The sequence below is a fragment of the Vanessa cardui genome, chromosome 27 (assembly GCF_905220365.1).
Source record: "Vanessa cardui chromosome 27, ilVanCard2.1, whole genome shotgun sequence".
Classification (NCBI taxonomy): Eukaryota; Metazoa; Arthropoda; class Insecta; order Lepidoptera; family Nymphalidae; genus Vanessa; species Vanessa cardui.
The window spans coordinates 4155217-4176552 of record NC_061149.1 but is presented as its reverse complement, the minus strand read 5'-3'; the positions used below and the strand labels follow the sequence as shown (position 1 = coordinate 4176552).

Below are 21336 nucleotides of genomic sequence, written 5' to 3'. Positions count from 1 at the left end.
CTTTGAATATAACAAAAAAATATGTTATTGTAGCCTAAGTTACTCCCTATTATATCAGTTATTTGCCAGTGAAAGGTCCGTCAAAATCGATCCAGCCGTTCCAGAGATTAGCTGGAACAAACAGACAGACAGACAGATAGACAGACCGACAAAAATTGTAAAAAATGTTATTTTGGTATATGTACCGCGTATAAATACATATGCATTGAGTAAAAAAGGCCTATTTTAATATTACAAGCAGACACTCCAATTTTATTATATGTATAGATTATCATGACATTCAAAGTTGGATCCACACATACTAACAAGTAGCGTTAAATAAATGCCATATATTCGTGACTCATTTTCTTCGTATCAAATTTGAAAACAATTTGTTAAATTACCAGGGCGTGAAAGAAAGTCAAAGAATCACACGACCTGAACGATCATCATTAGGGGTATCAATGATTAAACATATGAAAAAACATATATAAAAAGACAAATTTCAAAAAGAAACTCTATGAGGCATATTAGAAGACGAGGAGAATTCCGTACTACTCGGATATGATTTATTAATCAATATAATGTAAAGATTTATGTCATGATATGAACATATTATGAGGAAGAATGAGGAACATGTTGTAAGGAAGCATGGATGGATATGGATTGATAAAGAGGTAGAGGACAACCAAGGAAACTATGGATGGATTCTGTGAAAGAAGATTTGGTTAGAAAGAATGTTAGTTGTTTGATGACGTCCGACAGAGAAATATAGAAGGAGAAGAAATGTCAGCCCAAATAAAATTGGGATAAGGGCAGGAATATGATGATTAGCCAGTGTTTCACAAACTATCTTATAATTTCAACTAGACCTTATATATGACCTCAGACGTCCTTTTTAGAAGAAAAGATACAATGAAATCTGTCATAGAGTATTGGGAACTATTTATCGTAGGATTTCAATTAAGGTACAGATCATAAATAATGATAATATAAAACGAAATAAATATTCAATTTGATAAACATATTTACAACGGAAAATTAAGTATCATCTATATTTCTGGTAAAAAATACATTATGCTAATTAAAAAAAAGGCAATACAGTCGCGTGTTTACAAACATCACAACATCAATGAGAGTAAAAGTGCGCGTGCGCAGAGAAATTGATCTATAGAGGCCATTCACCGCCATAATATTGATCTATCGTTGCGTGAATTATGATATTTATGTAAGCATTATACATTTGAAACGTATTGCTTCTTTTTTCCTAATACAATTATTAATAATTTAATTGATCCTGGTGTAACCCACTGTTGGCCAAATCCCTTTCCATGATTTCCAGTTTTTTGCGATGCTAGATCAATTTGCCATTTCAATCAAGATTTGCCGCTACAAGGAAAAAATTGGATGTAATTTTTGCCCAGATGTCGTATTCAACAGATCCTAGTTACTTCCTTATTACGGTATTCTTTACGTGATCTGATATTAATAAACTATCGTTATATTTATTCTACTCGCATCTCCTACAAGACCCAATTGTCTCTGACTTTGTTGTTATTTCCAAAATCCGTAGAAAATACATAACATTACATAATATAATGATGATACCATCTTTAAAGCATCTTTAAAGCACATTGATTGTATGTACGTTGATAGGCATTCACCGACTTTGCGAATTGACTTATGCACCATATATTTTCATATCATATATCTATGAAATAAGTCACTACTTCGTATATCAATTGACATTGACATTTAAAATGTAACACATGTAAAATATTCCTTACAGCGCCAATGCACTTACATTAGGATATTATGTCCCTTGTGTTTGTAGTTATACTTTTAGGAACACTAACAAATCCTTCAAATTGAAACAATACAACAATATATTGTTACTTGATCAGTGGGTGATACTTTAAACTCGAGGACTTGCACACCACTGAGAAAATATTCGTCGTGTATTCAAAAAATGTTTCGAGTGTATTTATTTTTGGTTTAGATGTTCACCGATAATTCCGCGCAACTTTGTATGTTTGTCTTTCAATAAAAACGTTTAATATGGACAAGGTAAGTAATAGGCTAGATAACATCACGCTGGATCGCATGGAAGATTTTATCGGACCATTAATGTTGATCGTGGTTAAAGTGATTCATCTAGTATACTTTTTGTAGTATGAAAATATTTTAAAAACACATTCCCAATCTTTAAAAAGTAGAGCCGAGATAGCCCAGTATTAGAACGTATATCTTAACTGATAAATGTGGGTTCAAACCCAAGCAAGCACCGCTGAGTATGCATGTGCTGAGTTTATGTTTATAATTTATCTCAAGCTGGCGAAGGAAAACATCGTGAGGAAACCTGCATGTGTCTAATTTCAACGAAATTCTGCCATATGGGAGCAGCGTGATGGAACATGCTCCAAAACCTTCTCTTCAAGCGGAGTGACCTTAGATCAGCAGTGAAAAATTTACAGGTAGTTGTTGTTGTTGTATAAGTAGACAAGAATAGACTACATGAAACGTATAAAATACTTCCAGTGATCTTCATAATAGAAGATGAATGTGACGAATTACATAAAATTGGTTTAATAACAGTACCAATATCAGCGTTATTAAGGAAATAATTTGTGCATGGAATCAACTTTCACGATGTAATAATATCATTATAAAATAGAAAGGTAAGGTTTGACATTTTCGTTTCTACTTTCAGATCGATACAGACACAGCAGCCATTTTCTTAGCACTCGCTTTTATACTCCATTGCTGGTCTCCTGAGAGGACCATATCTCACAACGCTACAACAACGAGTGTTAGACGATGTATTACATAGATTTTCATGTGACATAAACATGCATGCATTATATTTATTTTCTACAAACGCAACGCAAGAGAGTAGGAAAATTTTGTTGAGCTTTCCCGGATTTGAATCTGAATAATGTGACAAGTTATTATAGCCACTATGAATCGACGATTAATTCAAAAGGAAATGTTATTTGTTTGGGATTTAACTTTTATTGACATAGGTATGTGGACGGCCAAATGGGCCTACTAATGGTTAGTTGCCACCACTGCTTATAGACAATGGTGCTGTAAGAAATATTAAACACTAGCTTTTGCCCGCGACTTTGTTCGCGTGGACTTCAGGTTCGTCCCGTCTAGTCTAGTAATCGCTTAAAATCGCTTCGTAAATAAGCCATTATTTCTTGTACAAAGTAAAGGATAAAAAATGGTTATTGTGGGTTATTCCTAAGAGATAAACATATACCATCATGGACTTTTTTGTAGACCTTTTTAAGTCGTACAATACTGTAGTACATTGTTTTGATCTATCTTGTAGGATTCAGTCAGCGTTTGCAATGTAAGCGCAAAAAATGTGTTTTTTTACGACCTCACATTAGAAACCTCAAAAATTGTAGCCTATGTGTTATTCTGATGTATAAGCTATATTGTGGTAAAGTTTCATTCAAATCCATTCAGTAGTTTTTACGTGAAAGAGTAACAAACATCCATACATCCATACATACAAACTTTCGCCTTTATAATAGTAGTAGGATTTCTTACATGCGCAATGCTCCACCAACCTTGGAACAAAGGTATTTTATTCCTTGTGCCTGTAGTTACACTGTATCATTAATCCTACAAACCAGAACACGACAATTTTGAGTACTGAGTTTGTCAGAAGAATATATGATAAATAGATGATGGTGGTAACTACTTTGACGGACTTGCATAATACCCTACCGAAATTCCCAGGTATGAAACCTGGTTCATACCAGTAGAACTTATGAAGTTCTAGTCTCTAGATATAATTTGTTACAGTTTTGGTGGTTCTGAATTTGATGATTTTACTATTCTATTCATATTTATTTCAAAACGTTCATTAAAGTACAAGGTCCTGTCGACTCGAAACGGTACTGATATCTGATTGGATGGCTTAAGAGTCAGAAAATAGAAAGTGAGCGCTTTAATATCTTCCGCGACTAATCTCTGCTGAGATTAGCAACCGTGACCGAATTTTGGTGAGGAAAATTAATCTGAGTACAAAGGTATTTTAAAGATAAGCCTTTATATGTATGTATTTTATCCAGCAAGGACGAAAGTTATGTCTCTATAGTTGCTGGAGATAAATCACTTAGGGACCATATTTGAGGATCATTATCATAAACCATATCACATTCATGACTAAAATACCCTAAGTTTTGTATATTTTCCATAATACAATTTTGGACAAAGTCAAAGTCAAAAATCCTTATTCAAAATACAAGTGATTAATTACACTTTCTTATCAAAAATCAATAATCTACCACACAAACAAAAATTTTACGAGAGGACAAATTCTATGAGCCAGTTTACATTTTAATTTCCTGTAAGTTGGCATACTGGTAAATGGCACCTGATGGTGTTACTAACACTGTCTTTAGCCTCTGTCTATAACCAATAAATATCATCTATCCTAAACATTGCCAAAGTGCCACCAACGATGGAAACCAAGATGTTATATCCCATGCACCTGTAGTTCATTCACCCTTCAGACTGGAACACAACAATACCAAGTATTGGTGTTTGGTTAGATAGATGAGGTAACCCAGTCATCTCAGAAAAGACGCTATATTCCCAAAAATATGGTATTGACTTAGCTTTGAAATGAAAATATTAATTGCCCGTCTATTAAGCAGCGTAAAATAATATATAAGGCTGTTTCGGTTTACTCATACACTCAAGGATATACAAACATATTTCAGGAAAGTATAACAGCTATTGCACCACCCTTTATATTAATATCTTGACTATTGCACTAACTCAACCTTCAATTTAGTAATAAATCAATTATATGTTTCGTGATGTAGCGTTACATTTGAAATAAAAATGAATTAGTATTTTTGTGCTAAAGGTGAAAATTATACAAATGAGTTCATAAACGATAGCACCCTTGTAAATTGATCGTCTCCTATTTGGAAAATGATTTCAAGTTATTTTCGCCTGGACTTAGTATTCATATTTGTAATTATTTTTCCGTATTTTTTTCAAAATCAAAATCAAAATACCCTTTATTGTACAACAATAAATAAACGATTTAGACACGAATTGAGAAAGATGCACAAGTGGCATTTTCGCTAAAGTAGCGATCTCTTCCAGGCCTTAAGGTAGAAGAGAGGAACAGATATAGAAAGAGGTAGAGGTGTACAAAACAGATATAATCATAATAAATAAATACAGTTAAATATTAATATATTTAAAAATAAAATAATGTGCTGTACCTGATATCGAAAATGCATACATATATGTATCTAATTGGATAATAAATAATATATAAAAAATTTCCTTGTCTATAAATAAGTGTAATATTTGTATCTATAGCTTTTCATAAAATGGTTGATTTGACTTTCAACATTAAACTTACTGAATGTAAAAGGTTGAAAAAATATATATATTTTCACCTCTCTCAACTAAGTTTCATAACGATCATATAAATATTTGAGGACGGAGGACAAATATAAGATTTGAATTTTTTTTTTCATTTATATACAGATATAATTAACATTAATTAATTGTTGCCACATTCAATAATTAAAGAACTTTGATATATAACATACGATATATCAATCATAAGTATGTTGCTCTTTAGTATGTCGTGTATTGCATATTTTATTACATATTAGAATACAATGCGTTCACAAAAGGACTGGATGTGATGAATAACGCAATCTAGATGAGTACTTACATACTTTCTATGAAAATTTATTGTATTATTATTGATAAATATTGTCATAAGTGAAATAATAAGAAGCTTATGATTGTTTTAAATACAGACGAATAAATTAATTATGTGTGGGTCAAATATAACAAGAGAGTTTTTAAAATAGTTCCACAGATAATACAAAAATAAAGTGCTTACTTTTAATGCTGGTTATAATACAATCTATGAAACTTTTTTTTTTAATCCAGAATTTTTTATCTGGAATTATCTTAATTAAGGAAGGCGTTTCTTTTCTATAAATGTATTTTACTTTTTTAGAATTTTAAATTAACATGGTTATTTTTATTATTACAATTATTTAAAACGGGATATTTACCATGTTTTTTTTTAACAGGTAAAATAAAAATAGAAAACATGGTAAATATTTCGTTTCAATTAACTGTAATAATGTATTTTACTACCTTAAATTAAAATTCATTTGCTTAATAAATATTAATCAGCATTACTTATATTAAAAAAAAAAAAATAGAATGATAAAAATGTTCAAAATCTACGAGGATATAATCCTTATTAATGTTTTTAATACTTACTTTTTCCTAATAAATCCATAATAGAGTCATCTTCCTGTGAAGAGCTACTGCTATACGAACTTTGGTAGGACCCTTTCCTTCTGCCCAGCGCATCTAACAATAGAATATCCTTCTCCTGGCCATTTATAGGTCTTCGTCTATCGGACACTTCGTCACTCAAATCTAAATTATCTTGTAAAGTCAAAACGTCATTGCCAATATCAGAACACGTGCAAATATCGAGTGCGATGAAAAGAAAAACAAAAACGAATCTTCTTCGAATTTTAAAATTCTGTTTTCCCGCCATCCCGTTTGTAAACACGCACATATCACTGACAACACTTTTGGCACATGTTATGTTATACGAACTCTTTGGTGCACTGTAACCTTTTTTTTTGTTTAAATTATTCAACACTCGATGAGGAATTCTATTTTTGAAATATATTCTTATAAGTTTTGAACTGGTTTCGAATTTTTTTTTTAATGTTGCATCTTATTTAATCTGTGCAAGACGTCCATGCGCGGGAAGTCAGAATTCGGAAGTAAGCGTTAGGCGCGAGCGTCACGTGCCTTTTTCACTTTCGTTGGTGTAACATTTTCTCTGAGTTACGTAGCTAAAACAAACATTTATTTATGTTAATCTAACGCGTATAGAATAATGATTGATGATGTCAGATCATTTCGTAATATTATAATTATAAAATGTTACATTGACGTTTCATTGATAAGTTTTTTTTTTTTTAGAACGATTTTATTGGAGACGAAAGTATTACGAGATTTATATAAGAGATTGTTTATTTTTAATCTGTTTTTAATGTCATATTTTTTAATTTAATTTCATTTCATTAATTTATTAATTATGCTTTGTTTTGTTATTGCGAAATTATATGCAATAGATATTAATGTAAATTTATAATATTTCTGAATTAGAATTTAATTCTATTTTAGAAAACGGCTTTATAATAACTAATTAAACAAGCACCATCCGTCAAATCGTGCTGTTGACATTAGGACTTTACTATTCAACATATTAAAACATGCTTGATACATAATCGAATAGTCTTGATCGTTGAAATCGACTCTGAGAACATAAAATTAGTAATTTTATACATCATTAATATTAATGCTAAGCCTTTTTAATGAGAAAATTAAATTTATGACAGATTCGTATTAAAATATTTTAATTAAAATTATTGTAGAACTATTTTGGTTTGATAGAAAAAGTTATAGATAGAAAGTATTTAATCATATATATATGTTAATATGTGTATAGATATATATTTTTTAATGACTTTTGTAATAGACTGGCCTGTTCTTTTAAGCACCCAACTTTGGGTACTGTTGAGGTATTTTTAAATGAATCGATTTATCAAAATTACCACAAATACGTACAATATTATAAAGACATTATTATATTGGTATTAATGTTTATCTTAAGCTATTTTAAAACTTAGTATCACGCACCGGATATAATAAAACAAATAAAATTATAATTTACGATAAGTATCAATACTATGCAGTCACACTACAGTCAGCTTCTACTTTCGCTTTAGCTTTCCAAAACATGCCTTTAAATAATTGCAAAACGCCTTAAAATACTTCACATTGTCCAAGGGAATTACAACTCTATTGCTAAAATATAAAGTTGATATTGCCTTGTCTCTTAGTAATTATATATTATTCAGCTATAGGCGGATATGATAAATTTAAACTTAAACACTTAGAATATAGAATTTAAATTCGAATGAAAAGTATGTTAAGGACTGCTTTCTTTAATGACAGATGCTAATGATAGCGCGGCTGGATCAGTAAAAAAATTTAATAGTAATATTTAACTTTTTTATTTCTTTATGTTCTTTACGACCTCCGTGGTAGTAATGTGTACACCGGTTTTTATTGGTAGTCCACTCTGAGGTCCCGGGTTCGATTCCCGGCCGAGTCGATGTAGAAAATTAATTAGCTTTCTATGTTGTCCTGGGTATGTATATTTGTGGTATCGTCATTACTTCTGATTCATAACACAAGTTCTTTAGCTTACATTGGGATCAGAGTAATGTATGTGATGTCCAATATTTATTTATTTATGTAAATATTATATAGAATATACTTATATTTATTTATTTATTACTTATGTAATTATTGTATACAATTTACTTGACATTACAAGGAGTTATTTCATGTCCCTTGTGGCTGTAAGTGTTACTTCAAAAGAAGCCTTGTTAAATGAAAATCCATAATTACATAAATAAACTTTATAAACGGTATTTTCATTTATGCTTAACATAATCCATTAGTTTATGATGATGTTTTCCTCTTAACCGATTTGTGTACAACACATGGAAATATTGTGTATGTGTGCGTGCAAATACACACTCCACAGACTCTCTATTTCCTTACATTCGTAATCAGATTGTAATGCTATCAAAAGAGGAAGGCGGATAATTCTAAATATAAATGGGAATTGCTTGTATGTTACGATTTAATGACCTAATCATTCAACCGATTAATATGAAATTTTGTAAGGGACCTCACTGAGACAAAGTTGTACATAATGTCTCAAATCTTGGGTAAAGTTGTTTGATTGGATTTTCTTTGAAAACAACCTCTCAGAAGCGTCAGAGAATTTGGGGATTGGTAGTTATTGTCCGCCTTGAGATGCCTTACCTAAGAAAGTACTTAGGGCCTTCTAGCCTAGTTCTGTGGCTGATTTTTCTTTTATTGAATCAGATTAACCGTGCCCTTGGATTATGTGACAACTAAACGTCAATGCCCTATCAATTGGATGGGAATTTTTGGCAAAACCGACTGGGTAGGAACCAACCACTCATTACATATTCTACCGCCAAACATACACTGTATTGTTGTGATTTATTTCTTCCGAATTAAAGTTTGAGTGACCCAGTGTAACTATAGGCACAAGGGACATAACACCTTACTTTCCAAGGTTCGTGTTCCATGAATGTTTTAAGGAATGGTTAATATTTCATGCCAATGTCTAACCTAACTTAACTTCAGGTCTGCCTACCTATTTCATATGGCGGCAATATCTATTGGATATGGTCATCACCTACCATCAGATCCCCCAACTTATTTAATACATTTCATATGCTGTTAATATCTATGAGATATTATCACCACGTACCATCGGGCTCAACTAATTATTTAAATTAAATTTAAAAAAAAACAGCTTTCAAAATTGACGAAATAAAGTGGCCTTATATTCGAGAACAATATTGCACAGTACGAATTCTCCAAATTTCTTTTAACTAATTAACCATGTAGGCATATTAACAAGAGACAAGATTACCAAAGCACTTAAGTCCACTGACATTTGGCATCTCGTCAGATAATGAGATTGTTTGAACAGCAAAACCAAATTTCTACACCATGTATAAAAGTCCATTGTGCGCTTTGTGATTGGTCTATTCTTGGGACATTTATGAGTATTACATCTACATCCGGTATGCAAAATTACTCTCAGTTCTTCGCAATGGTTACGAAAACCAGAGACATATGCATACCGTCACGTTCTGTTTAACATGGTAGTACCACGTTTAAAGTTAAAAGTATAAATGAAATCTTTGAAAATATCATTTGTATATTGTGCAATACTATTATCTAGAGCGTAAGATAAATGGATCTCGCTATATCTCTTTGATATTAAAATATTTGGACAGTGTTTGTCTAATTACCATAAAGGTACAGTCAGAGTAAGAAAACCTTCGTCAGTTTTCAAATTAATTCCTTTATCAAGAAACTCTTAGTACCTTTTGAATCTGAACATCGAATCATTGCGACGTAATATGTCATTCTCGATCGGTAAAGCAGATTGTCGCTCATACTGAGCACACGAAAATGGATCTTAAGGTAACGAACCTTTTCTTACTCCGACTATTCGTATATTTACTCTTATCATGGAATGATTTATATCCTTCACTTTGTTCTAATACACCGCTAGATGGCGTTTCATCTTATCAACTTCAATATATTTCAATCGTTTGTGAACATAACATTACAACATTGACAGCCTGTAAATTTCCTAAGCTGAGCTGAAGACTTCTTTCCCTTTGAGGAGAAGGTTTGGAACATATTACACGCTGCTCCAATGCGATTTGATGGATACATGTGGCATAATTTAGTTGAAATTATACACATGCAAGTTTCCTCACGATGTTTTCCTTCACGCCGAGCACGAGATAAATTATACAAACAAATTAAGCACATGAAATTAATATTTTCAGTTGCCAGGGTTTGAATCCGTAATCATCGGTTTAGATGCACTATAACGACTGGGCTATCACAGCTCATTTTATTACTTTAATCATATGAAAATGACTTTCGTGAATGAAATCGGTGAGGATGATAAAATCAACATCACTGATCATCAATTCGCTTACTTTGATTGTATTATCATATTTGATTATCTATATAATTTATTTTGTGATACAATCTACAAGCCCATCCGGTTAGGTAACACCAATACATACATTCTACACTTTAATAGCAATACTTAGTATCAGATATGTTATGGGGCCTCTTTACCGTAACTTAAACTATCGGATAAATAAAATAGAAATATATCCGAAACCATAACCAAATCCAACAAAAATATTGTGTATAGTAATTTTGTAATTGCATAATGTTACAACCACAAAGAGTAACTAGTTGTTTTTAAAGCTTTTTGTTATTAATAAACAAAGTCAATTTTTATCTTGTAATGTTCACTTTTACGATTTCTAATTAACGTAATATCCGTAACTGATCTATAATGGACTATCCGAAACAACCGGATAATCCGAAATAATTTCGTGTCCGTAACTGTATCTCAAACAAATGTATTTTTATATATCCGTTTCCATATCTGACATATTATCTATAACTATATCAGATGTCCTTTTAGCCAGACATAAAAAATGTACACAACCTATATCTTAAATAATCTGTATAAAAACTGTAAGTTCGGAAAGTCGGAACGGATATCTAACCTATAATAATCGGAAAATAAATTAATAGCCGAGATTTTAGGTTAGTATCTATCTATTCATAACCTCTCTCTATTCTTACGTACTTACATTATGCGTTCTTAGTATATTTATATATATTTCTTAATCTACTCAACTAATAAAAATCGGAAGAACAAGTAAGAAGTAGCTGGCATCTCTTTCTAATTTAAAATAAATTTATGTCAATCTTATAAAGTTATCCGAATTAAACCAAGTTAAAAGTAATAATAAAAATAACTGCGTGTCTCGTAAATTTTAAATAATAACAGTGATACCTTATTATTAATACTACGTTTATTAATAAACGTTATAAGTATAGTAAATATCGCATATTACGCTGACATTTCACACTCGTGTTTTGAGGTGAGTTTCGAGTTTTCGCCTCGCTTACTAATAACTACATAATTATCTATGGTAACATTACTATTGCGAAACTCTATATGTTAACTCTTTGTTAAAACACTGAACCGATTTAGATAAACTTTCGTATCAAGATATTTTCAGTACCGGAAAGATAAAGATTTTTTTTTTATTTAACCCTGAAATAATTAGAATGAGTAACAGTTTGTGTGCTATGGGTAATTTTTTTATAAATTTCGCGCGGATAAGCCGATGTATCAAATATTTGTATATGACATATATAACATATATCCACATACGTTATATTCACTCACTCTCTTGTTGAAAAAGAGTAACTGGGTTTCTTTTGGTAGCTTCACCTAATTGTAAAATGACGATTCAAAAGTGCTTGTACAAGCGTACTTGAAAAAAGTTTATTTTGATTTTGATTTCTCTCTCTTACTCAATCACTATCAAACAATTTGACGGAGTTTTGAACAGAGATAGATTCTATCCAGATAAGTCTTCCCCACAAGCGGCCGAAGCCATGTTCGGTATGCATCCTAAAATGCCTTCATTCCTTGTCCAATTATTCATTACAATATTATTTAGAAAAAAGAGTGGAGCTAATGCTTATTGACTTAGGATACATTATACATACATTTATAAAAAAAAATCTTTCCTTTTATTATGGAATTGGTTGTCGGACGAGCATATGGGCCACCTGATGTTAAGTGATCACCATCACCCATAGACAATGATGCTGTAAGAAATATTAACCATTCCTTAAATCGTCAATGTGCCACCAACCTTGGGAACTAAGATGCTATCCCTTGTGCCTGTAGTCACACTGGCTCACTCACCCTTCAAACCGGAACACCACAATACTGCGTACTATTTTTTAGCGGTAGAATATCTGATGAGTGGGTGGTACCTACCCAGGGCGGGCTTGCACAAAGCCCAAGTAACTAAGTATTTAACTAACAAACATACAAATAACTTTGTATTTTAAATTTCGCAAAAGAGTACTGAGTTTCTTGCCGGTTCTTCTCGGTGGAATCTAAATTTTGAACCAGAGGTTGCATTACTTAATATACCAATTTACAGAAATTGACGATTCTAAAGTGCTTGTAACTAACTAACTTAATTGAATAAGGTTGATTTGATTGAGTTTTGGTTTAGTCATAACTTTATATATTTAACAAACAACATACCTAATAGTTATATACTTTTAATATATTATCAATTATTGTTTAATTTTAATAAAATATTTAGAGTAATATTTTGTTTATATTTATTTTTATGTTTATTTAATTATACATGAGATATTTTAAACAAAGAGTTTATTTTATAATATATCGTTGTAAGAAATTATATTATTATATTGAATTAAATATTACATATCGCTATTTCTTTCATAATGTGTTTAATTGTTTATATTTAAGCAAACTTACCGATGTTATTTTATTAATAAAAAAATAATAATAATCACATTTTCAAGTAAGTCATTTAGGGCACATTTTTATTTATCTATTATTTATATTATATATTATTAATAATTATAATAACACGTGTTATTGTATGTAATACAACCGCGCTACTGTCTTCGCGAGACGATACGGTCACCTGATGCAGGGTTTGCAAACACTATGTTAATTTTTATATTATAATCGTAATCTCTAATGCTATGTATGATTGGGAAAAAAAATATTTATGAGAAAGTGAGATACTGTGAACATTGGTTAATGAGTTCAATGTACACTAACTTGCTACTCTTGTTACTACAACAACAACAACACCATTCAAATTTTCCACTTCTGGACTAAGGTCTCCTCTACCTTTGAGGAGGTTTTTGGAAATATTCCACCACGCTGTTCCAATGCAATCCCATGATTGGTGGTACACATGTGGCAGAATTTCTATGAAATTAGACACATGCAGGCTTTCTCACGATGTTTTCCTTCATTAATTATTAACACCAATTAAGCACATGAATATTCAGTGGTGCTTGCCTGGGTTTGAACCCGCAATTATCCCAGGCTATCTCGGCTCTTGTTACTTGGCTGTAACTTTTTTAAAGTAAATATTAAGATTTTACAACATGGTTCGAGATTACGTTCAAATTCATTCAGTCTAAGATACTAAGTTAAAAATGTATAAATAAATGTTAATTTTTTTATTTATGTTGAAAGAGATAAAGAAAAAAAAAACACACGTAAAAAGAGTTTATATATGATAGCTAACCTTGGAAATATAATATACTCGAATTCCTTGCTATTTCTTTATTTAATTTTTTTTCAATTAAATATTAACAGAAACATGTCCACTGATGCTTAGTGGTCATCATCGTCCATATTTAAAGTAGAGTTCAAAATTGTTTTGTTACTTGAAAAAGTTATATATAAAAATTCCGTTAATTTTTAATATTATTAAATAAATTGAAAAAGCATCACAATATAGTATATCATTAGTCAATTAGTTAACACGGTTATGTTGCTGACGAAAGTAGCTACTGTTTGAATTCAGAAAATATATTTGATTTTGATACCACAGGCTGCACAGCCCTGCCGGCGCCAGAGAGAGGCGTCTATCCGCGAGAGCGACTCGAAAGCTGGTTTTACTTTTTAATAGTCAAAATGAGATCATACTAACTTCCCATCTAGATTTGTAGATTAGGGCACTATTCACGACTCCGTACTAACTAAACCGGCTTTTGACACTTTGACTACGAATAGTCAAACCTACCATCGTACGATGAAATAAGAATTTTATTTATCGATTGCAGCGCCACCTATCGGGTCCAATCGACATAATTAAATAGGCACGAAATGTTTCTTAGAAATTTGTTGGTTCCTTGGTTAGTGTTTAGATCCATACTAATATTGTAAATGTGAAAGTAACTCTTTGTCTGTCTGTCGCTCTTGAACAAATCAATGAACCGATTTTGATGTAATTTGGTGTCAAAGCAAACTTGAACTCCATGAAAGGACATATGCCATTTTTTTGCCTGCGACATGCCAACTTCTAAAAGGTGAACGAAGTCACGGGCGACTACTAGTATATAATAGTCAATAAACGGTTAGGTGGTTCCCCTGATGAAAAATAATGGGATGGGACTCATGGATATTTGCAACACAGCTTGCAGGTGCGTTGATGAAATTTGAAGAGTAAGGCTCTTTTCTTGAAGGTTCCCAAATTACGGTTACGAAGAACCGCTAACGAAAGATTCATATGTATAAAATAAAGTAAAGTAACAGCCTGTACATTTCCCACTTTTGAGATAAGGCCTCCTCTTCCATTAAGGAGAGGGTTTGGAACATATTCCACCATCAACATTCACATATGTATATATGTGCTAAATTTATTTGTAAATTTAGATGATAATGATCGGTCAATATCGATTACACCGTTGTCAATGAAGACTGAAAGCGATAAGTGTATGCTTACAACTTAAGTAAGGTAACTGAAGTCTCTCACATTCCCTTACTTCTTGAACTGCAAGGAGTTGCCAAGATTATCGGCTTTGTGAACTCTTAGAGGAACGCGAATTCCATATACCACTAATATAGAGAGTTCTTTGAAAGGAATATGTATCGATTCTTGGACCTTAAAATCTGCAGCTCTGAAAGGTTTCATAATCATGCGTTTTAAGCCATATATTATTTATATTACAGTTTATTTTAGAGTCGAGATGGCCCAGTGGTTAGAACGCGCGCATCTTGACCGATGATTGCGGATCATCACACCAAGTCATCGCTGATTCATGTGCTTAATTTGTGTTTACAATTTCGTGCTCAGCGGTGAAGGAAAACATCGTGAGGAAACCGGCACGTGTCGGATTTCATAGAAATCCTGACACATGTGTATTCCACCAACCCGCATTGGAACAGCGTGGTGGAATATGTTCCAAACCTTCTCCTCAATGAGAGAGGAGGCCTTTAGCCCAATAGTGGGAATTTACAGGCTGTTGTTGTATTAGTATGTCGACTAAGTTCGGCTGTTTCAGCTACTTCAATGGATATCAGCCAACTACGAAGGTTATATAGGTAAGGTTATATATTATATAGAGGACATATACAAAATTTACTAGGTCTTGCAAACTCTCAAAAATTCTTTATCTAGAAATAATTGATTGATCGATTCGTAAGAATGTTTTGCCTGTATAATTTAAGGTTTTGAGTTAATTGGACGACGACAACCTCCATGGTCGAGTGGTGTGTACACCGGTTTTCATGGGTACGCCACTCCGAGGTCCCGGGTTCGATTCCCGGCCGAATCAATGTAGATTATCATTAGTTTTCTATGTTGTCTTGGGTCTGGGTGTTTGTGGTACCGTCGTTACTTCTGATTTTCCATAACACAAGTGCTTTAGCTACTTACATTGGGATCAGAGTAATGTATGTGATGTTGTCTAATATTTAATTATTATATTTATTTATTTATTTATTAATTGGCAGTCTGGCTAGGTACATAAAGGACGTACCATCATAATTCCCAAAGTTGGTACCACGTTTGTGACGTAAGATATGATTAATATTTCTTACAGTGCCTTTGTCTATGGGCGGTGGTGACGCAAAAAAAGATAATTGTATACCAAGTCAAAAAAGTCGTACCGCTTGGGAGATTTACTGCCGTGCGTCAACCAATGTGAATTAGTATATTTACTTATTCGTAGTTACAGAAACAGTTTGCAATCAGGACATACATTAAAAATATGGACTTATTTATTTTTATTTCCAATAATCAAATATTATTAAAATGTCATTAAATTTAATAGTTAAAATTTTGTGAAAATTATGATACTATTAATTCAGCGATAAGGCGTGATAAATATGTTAGTTTTTGTAACCATCTGTTTTTAGTGGGCTATAATTTCATTTAATTAGTTTCGCTTGTCTCAATAACTCATATTTGTAATTAAAAGTAGGTCCTTACATTATACGGTCATAAGATTTGACAAAGTACGTGTTTTGTTTCAACGCCATCTAGCGGGAAGTTACAACAATATATATTACAAAAAAAACAATATTTTAAACAGTGTCCGAGTATGTTAACCTATCTGCATCAACTATTATGGATTTCCAGCAAATTTCAACAGCATACACTGTGTCTGTGTATGACATATGTATGTGATAGAGTTTTTAATAGTGGATGTGTAGCAGCGCCATCTAGCGGCGAGTTACAACAATAAAAAATTTAAACGGTATGAAAAGTAAAGTAACAGCCTGTAAATTTCCCACTGCCTGTTATAAGGCCTCCTCTTCCATTAAGGAGAGGGTTTGGAACATATTCCACCACATTGTTCCAATGCGGGTTGGTGGAATACACATGTGGCAGAATTTCGATGAATTTAGAACCATGTAGGTTTCCTCACGATGTTTTCCTTCACCGCCGAGCTCGAGATGAATTATAAACACAAATTAAGCACACATATATGTAGTGGTGCTTGCCTGGGTTTGAACCCACAATCATCGGTTAAGATGCACGGTTTCTAGCCACTGGGCCATCTCAGCTCATCAAACGGTATAGAGGTCTAAAAATATTTTATGCTTAAGCAACATAAACTTGAATATATATAGAAGTATGCAAACCAGTTGAGTAATTTTTATCTGTCTGTTCATAAATAGTCTTTGTTTTTAAGCTATTGATGAATTTTATCTATAGATACGTATAATAAAATTACAGTATCTATTTTTAATAATAAAATAATAATTTAGCATTTTACTAAATGCATATGTATGTATGCGTACGTGGAACATATACCATGATAACATTTTTTGTCCGTCTGCCTATTTGTTCCGGCTAATCTCCGGAACGGCAAAACTAATTTTGACGGGACTTTCACTAATAGATAGCTAATGTAATAAGAAGTACCTTAGACTACAACAATAACTTCTTTGTTAAATTCAATCGCGTACAAAGTCGAGGGGATAGCTAGTAATAAAAATAAACTGGAAATAAAAACATAATAAACAATACATGATAATTAAGAAACGTTTTGCCTTTATTTACAATAATAATAATAATATAATCAAATTTTGATTACTGAGTGTTCTCTAGTAAAAAACCGAATTGAAACTAAAACAACAACAACAGCCTGTATATTTCCCACTGCTGGGCTAGCTCGGCTAACTCCTCCTCTCCCTTTGAGGAGACAGTTTGGAACATATTCCACCACGCTTTTCCAATGCGGGTTGCTGGAATACAGAAGTGGCAGAATTTCTATGAAATCTGAGACATGCACGAGGTGAATTATAAACACAAATTAAGCACATGAAAATTCAGCGCTTGCCTGGGTTTGAACCCGCAATCATCGGTTAAGATGCACGCGTTCCAACCACTGGGCCATATCGGCAAAACTAAAACGCTGAACCGAAACTAAATCGTTCTCTCCAAGACTTTCTCTGAGAATAATAAGATTATAAAATCGCAGTTATATTTTAATAATACGCTTATTACAGATGATAACGTAACTTAGAAAGTTCTGTTTAGATATTTCACTAAATAAACCATTACGGTCGTTAAGATTCTCGATATAAGGGAAAATTTTAAGATCAACGTGCTAAGATGGCGGTATTAAATGTAATGTTATGTATACTATAGAGAGAAATTCTTTATGGGATACCCATTTATTATAAACAAGTTACCCGCTCTGGCTTCGCACGGGTGCAATACTGTTACTAAATATACTACATCACATTAGAAAATGAGCTGAGATGGCCCAGTGGTTAGAACGTGTGCATTAAACCGATGATTTCAAGGTTCAAGGCACGCACCACTATATATATGTGCTTAATTTGAACGAAAACATCGTGAGGAAACCTGCAAATGTCTAATTTCAACCAAATTCTTCTACATGTGCGTTCCACCAACACGCATTGGAACAGCGTGGTGGAAGATCTTCCAAACCCTCTCCTTATTGGAAGAGGAGGCCTTAGCCCAGGAGTGGGTAATTTACAGGCTGTTACTTTACTTTTTTTTTACATTAGAAACTCGTAAAATTATCAGTGTTTCTGTACTATACAGTCCTTTGTATACAAAAACCTTTCTCTCGGTTCACTCTGTCTTTTAAAAGAAACCGCATCAAAATCCGTTGCGTAATTTTAATGATCTAAGCATACATATGGACAGACAGCGGTAAGCGATTTTGTTTTATACTATGTAATGATGATGTTAGACATTAAATGAACGCCGAATTACTTATTAATATACGAGCTTTGTATAATAAATAATTGTTGCAATGCCTACTTATAATGATTTATTAGTATTTCTATTTACCCCTACATTTAAAACTTGTGTTAGTAGGTATGTCAATAGGGTTTTATCTTGCGAATTACGTATTATTCGATACAAGACTTTATACATGATAAAGAAGTGTGGAATTAATACCTGTTGACTTTCAAAATACATTACATACATATATAATTGTACTTAACTAATATGACTGTATTTTTTTAAAGTTGAAAAAGAGTAACTACTGATTTTTTTGGCGGTTCTTCTCGGTAGAATCTACATTCCGAAGCGGTGGTAGCTTCACTTGATTGCTAAATGACGTATCAAAAGTGCTTGTAAAAGCCTACTTGAATAAAGTTTATTTTGATTTGATTTGATTTGATCTGAATAAAAGTTAGTTACGTGATGCAATAAGACATATCACTAAATTGCTAACCCGTGTCGTCTGTCTGTACGCGTAAAACTTAAAAACTATTCTACACGGATTTTTACACGATTTTTATGTGTGGTTTCGATGTGGTATGATGATGACTGTTGAAATTGTCGGATATAGAGACCAAGCAAAATATTAAGATATGGAGGTTTTATGTAGAGCCTCCTCCTATCTTAATAGTTAAAGGCTTTGATTGTTGTTGACTATATATTATATATATAATAAAAGTACATTTAAACAACAACAACAACAACAGCCAGTAAATTCCCACTGCTGGGCTAAAGGTATCCTCTCCCTTAGAGGGGAAGGTTTGGAACATATTCCACCACGCTGTTCCAATGCGGGTTGGTGGAATACACATATGGCAGAATTTCTATGAAATTTGTCACATGCAGGTTTCCTCACGATGTTTTCCTTCACCGCCGAGTACGAGATGAATTATAAACACAAATTAAGCACATGAATCAGCGGTGCTTGCCGGGTTTGAATCCGCATTCATCGGTTAAGATGCACGCGTTCTAACCACTGGGCCATCTCGACTATACATAAAAGTAGTTTTTTTAAAGTGTTGATTCCCTTATACAATGCTCACAATCGTTTCTATTATCGTGAGACAAATTATGAGGACAAATAAAGTACATTATTCAACAGTGCTCGGTTTGAGCTCTTGGTCTTCGGCTATGATGACTAGAATTTATGTAATCTCATCTCTAGAATAATTACCACAAACGGATACTCACGTCCGATTTCATCGAAGAATTTCGACTTCATTGCGTTGGATACGTCACGGTCGTGTCCTAAATTCACATCCTTCTCACTTTCACTCTTATCGTCACTGTTACTAATTAAATTATGCAATTCGACCGGCACCTTTGCTTTTGCGGATTTATATTTTAAATTTTTCAATTCGCCATTTTCGTCCAAGATAGTTATGTCCTCGTATGAGTTCACAGCGTCATTGTCGTTACCGAAAGTTTTTATAATGTCCTTATCGAATTTTCGATCGTTCAAAAGTCTGATTAAAGCACTGTTCAAATTATTGTTTGCTAAGTTTTTGTTTTCTTGTAGATTTTCGTTTTTTATATCTGTGTTTTCATCGGGTTTAACAAAGTTGTCCTTTAATAGAATCGTTATTACAACTAAAGCCACATTATTAACGTAACCCATATTATTGAATAATTATTTTTTATTTACGTCGAAAACTATCTTAGAAAAACATCACTTTGAAACAACACTTATTGGATAAAAAACTTCACTTAAAAATTTTAAAAATCGAACGTAGCAGTCAATATTTATATATGCTACATTTATTATTTCCAATAACTTTTTCTTAACTTAACAAAACTATGTTTAATTCCACAATAAGTCCAACACTATTAATGTTCTGTTTTTATTTTTATTTTTACACAAAAATGACAAACGTCTTAAAATTCACAGAAATTAATTATCTTTATGCAACGAGTCTTTATTTTTTTTTAAATCACTTAATTGTCAAAATTAAATTCACTTCACGTTTATTTTTAAATGGTAGTAAGTTTTGTTAAAAGCGAAAGTGGCCGGTACGCTGAGACGTCGTTCTTGTGACGAAAAATCGATTCGTTTGAGACGAGTTTTGGAGAAATGTGACGTTTACATAACTGCTTTAGGCCCTGTCGAATTCAGCCAAACGCCTTACAGACGATTCGTCCGTGTATCGGTAATGGCTGGATATTATTTATGCTTTTATTTTTTTTATTTCAAAATATTTATTAAAATATTGATATTGAGCCGAGATGGATAGAACGCGTGCATCTTAACCTATGATTTCGGGTTCAAACCCAGGCAAGCACCCCTATATATATGTGCTTAATTTGTGTTTATAATTCATCTCGTGCTCAGCGCTGAAGGAAAACATCGTGAGGAAACCCGCATGTGTCTAATTTCATTGAAATTTTGCCACATGTGCATTCCACCAACCCGCATTGGAACAGCGTGGTGGAATATGTTCCAAACTCTCCCCTTAATGGGAGAGGAGGCCTTAGCCCAGCAGTGGGTAAATTAAAGGTTACTTTACTTTTTTTTACTTATATTTATCAGCACGTA

The 21336-nt window shown here is 32.6% G+C and overlaps 1 protein-coding gene across 4 annotated transcripts in view; it reads right to left on the bottom strand.

Annotated features, from left to right (window-relative positions):
- Nucleotides 1-20637, bottom strand: part of LOC124541270 (serine proteinase stubble-like) — a 36918-nt gene extending 16281 nt beyond the window's left edge. The window contains exons 1-2 of one of the 4 annotated variants that reach the window (XM_047119173.1): nucleotides 13043-13103; nucleotides 6268-6860 (exon numbers count right to left, since the gene is read on the bottom strand). In XM_047119173.1, coding sequence (XP_046975129.1) covers nucleotides 6268-6574 — 307 coding nt within the window. In that variant the 5' untranslated portion in view covers nucleotides 6575-6860; nucleotides 13043-13103. Of the gene's footprint in view, nucleotides 1-6267; nucleotides 6861-13042; nucleotides 13104-19994 lie in introns of those variants that run through there. The other 3 variants (XM_047119175.1, XM_047119171.1, XM_047119174.1) reach the window with 3 other exon arrangements.
- Nucleotides 20638-21336: the final 699 nt, after the last annotated feature.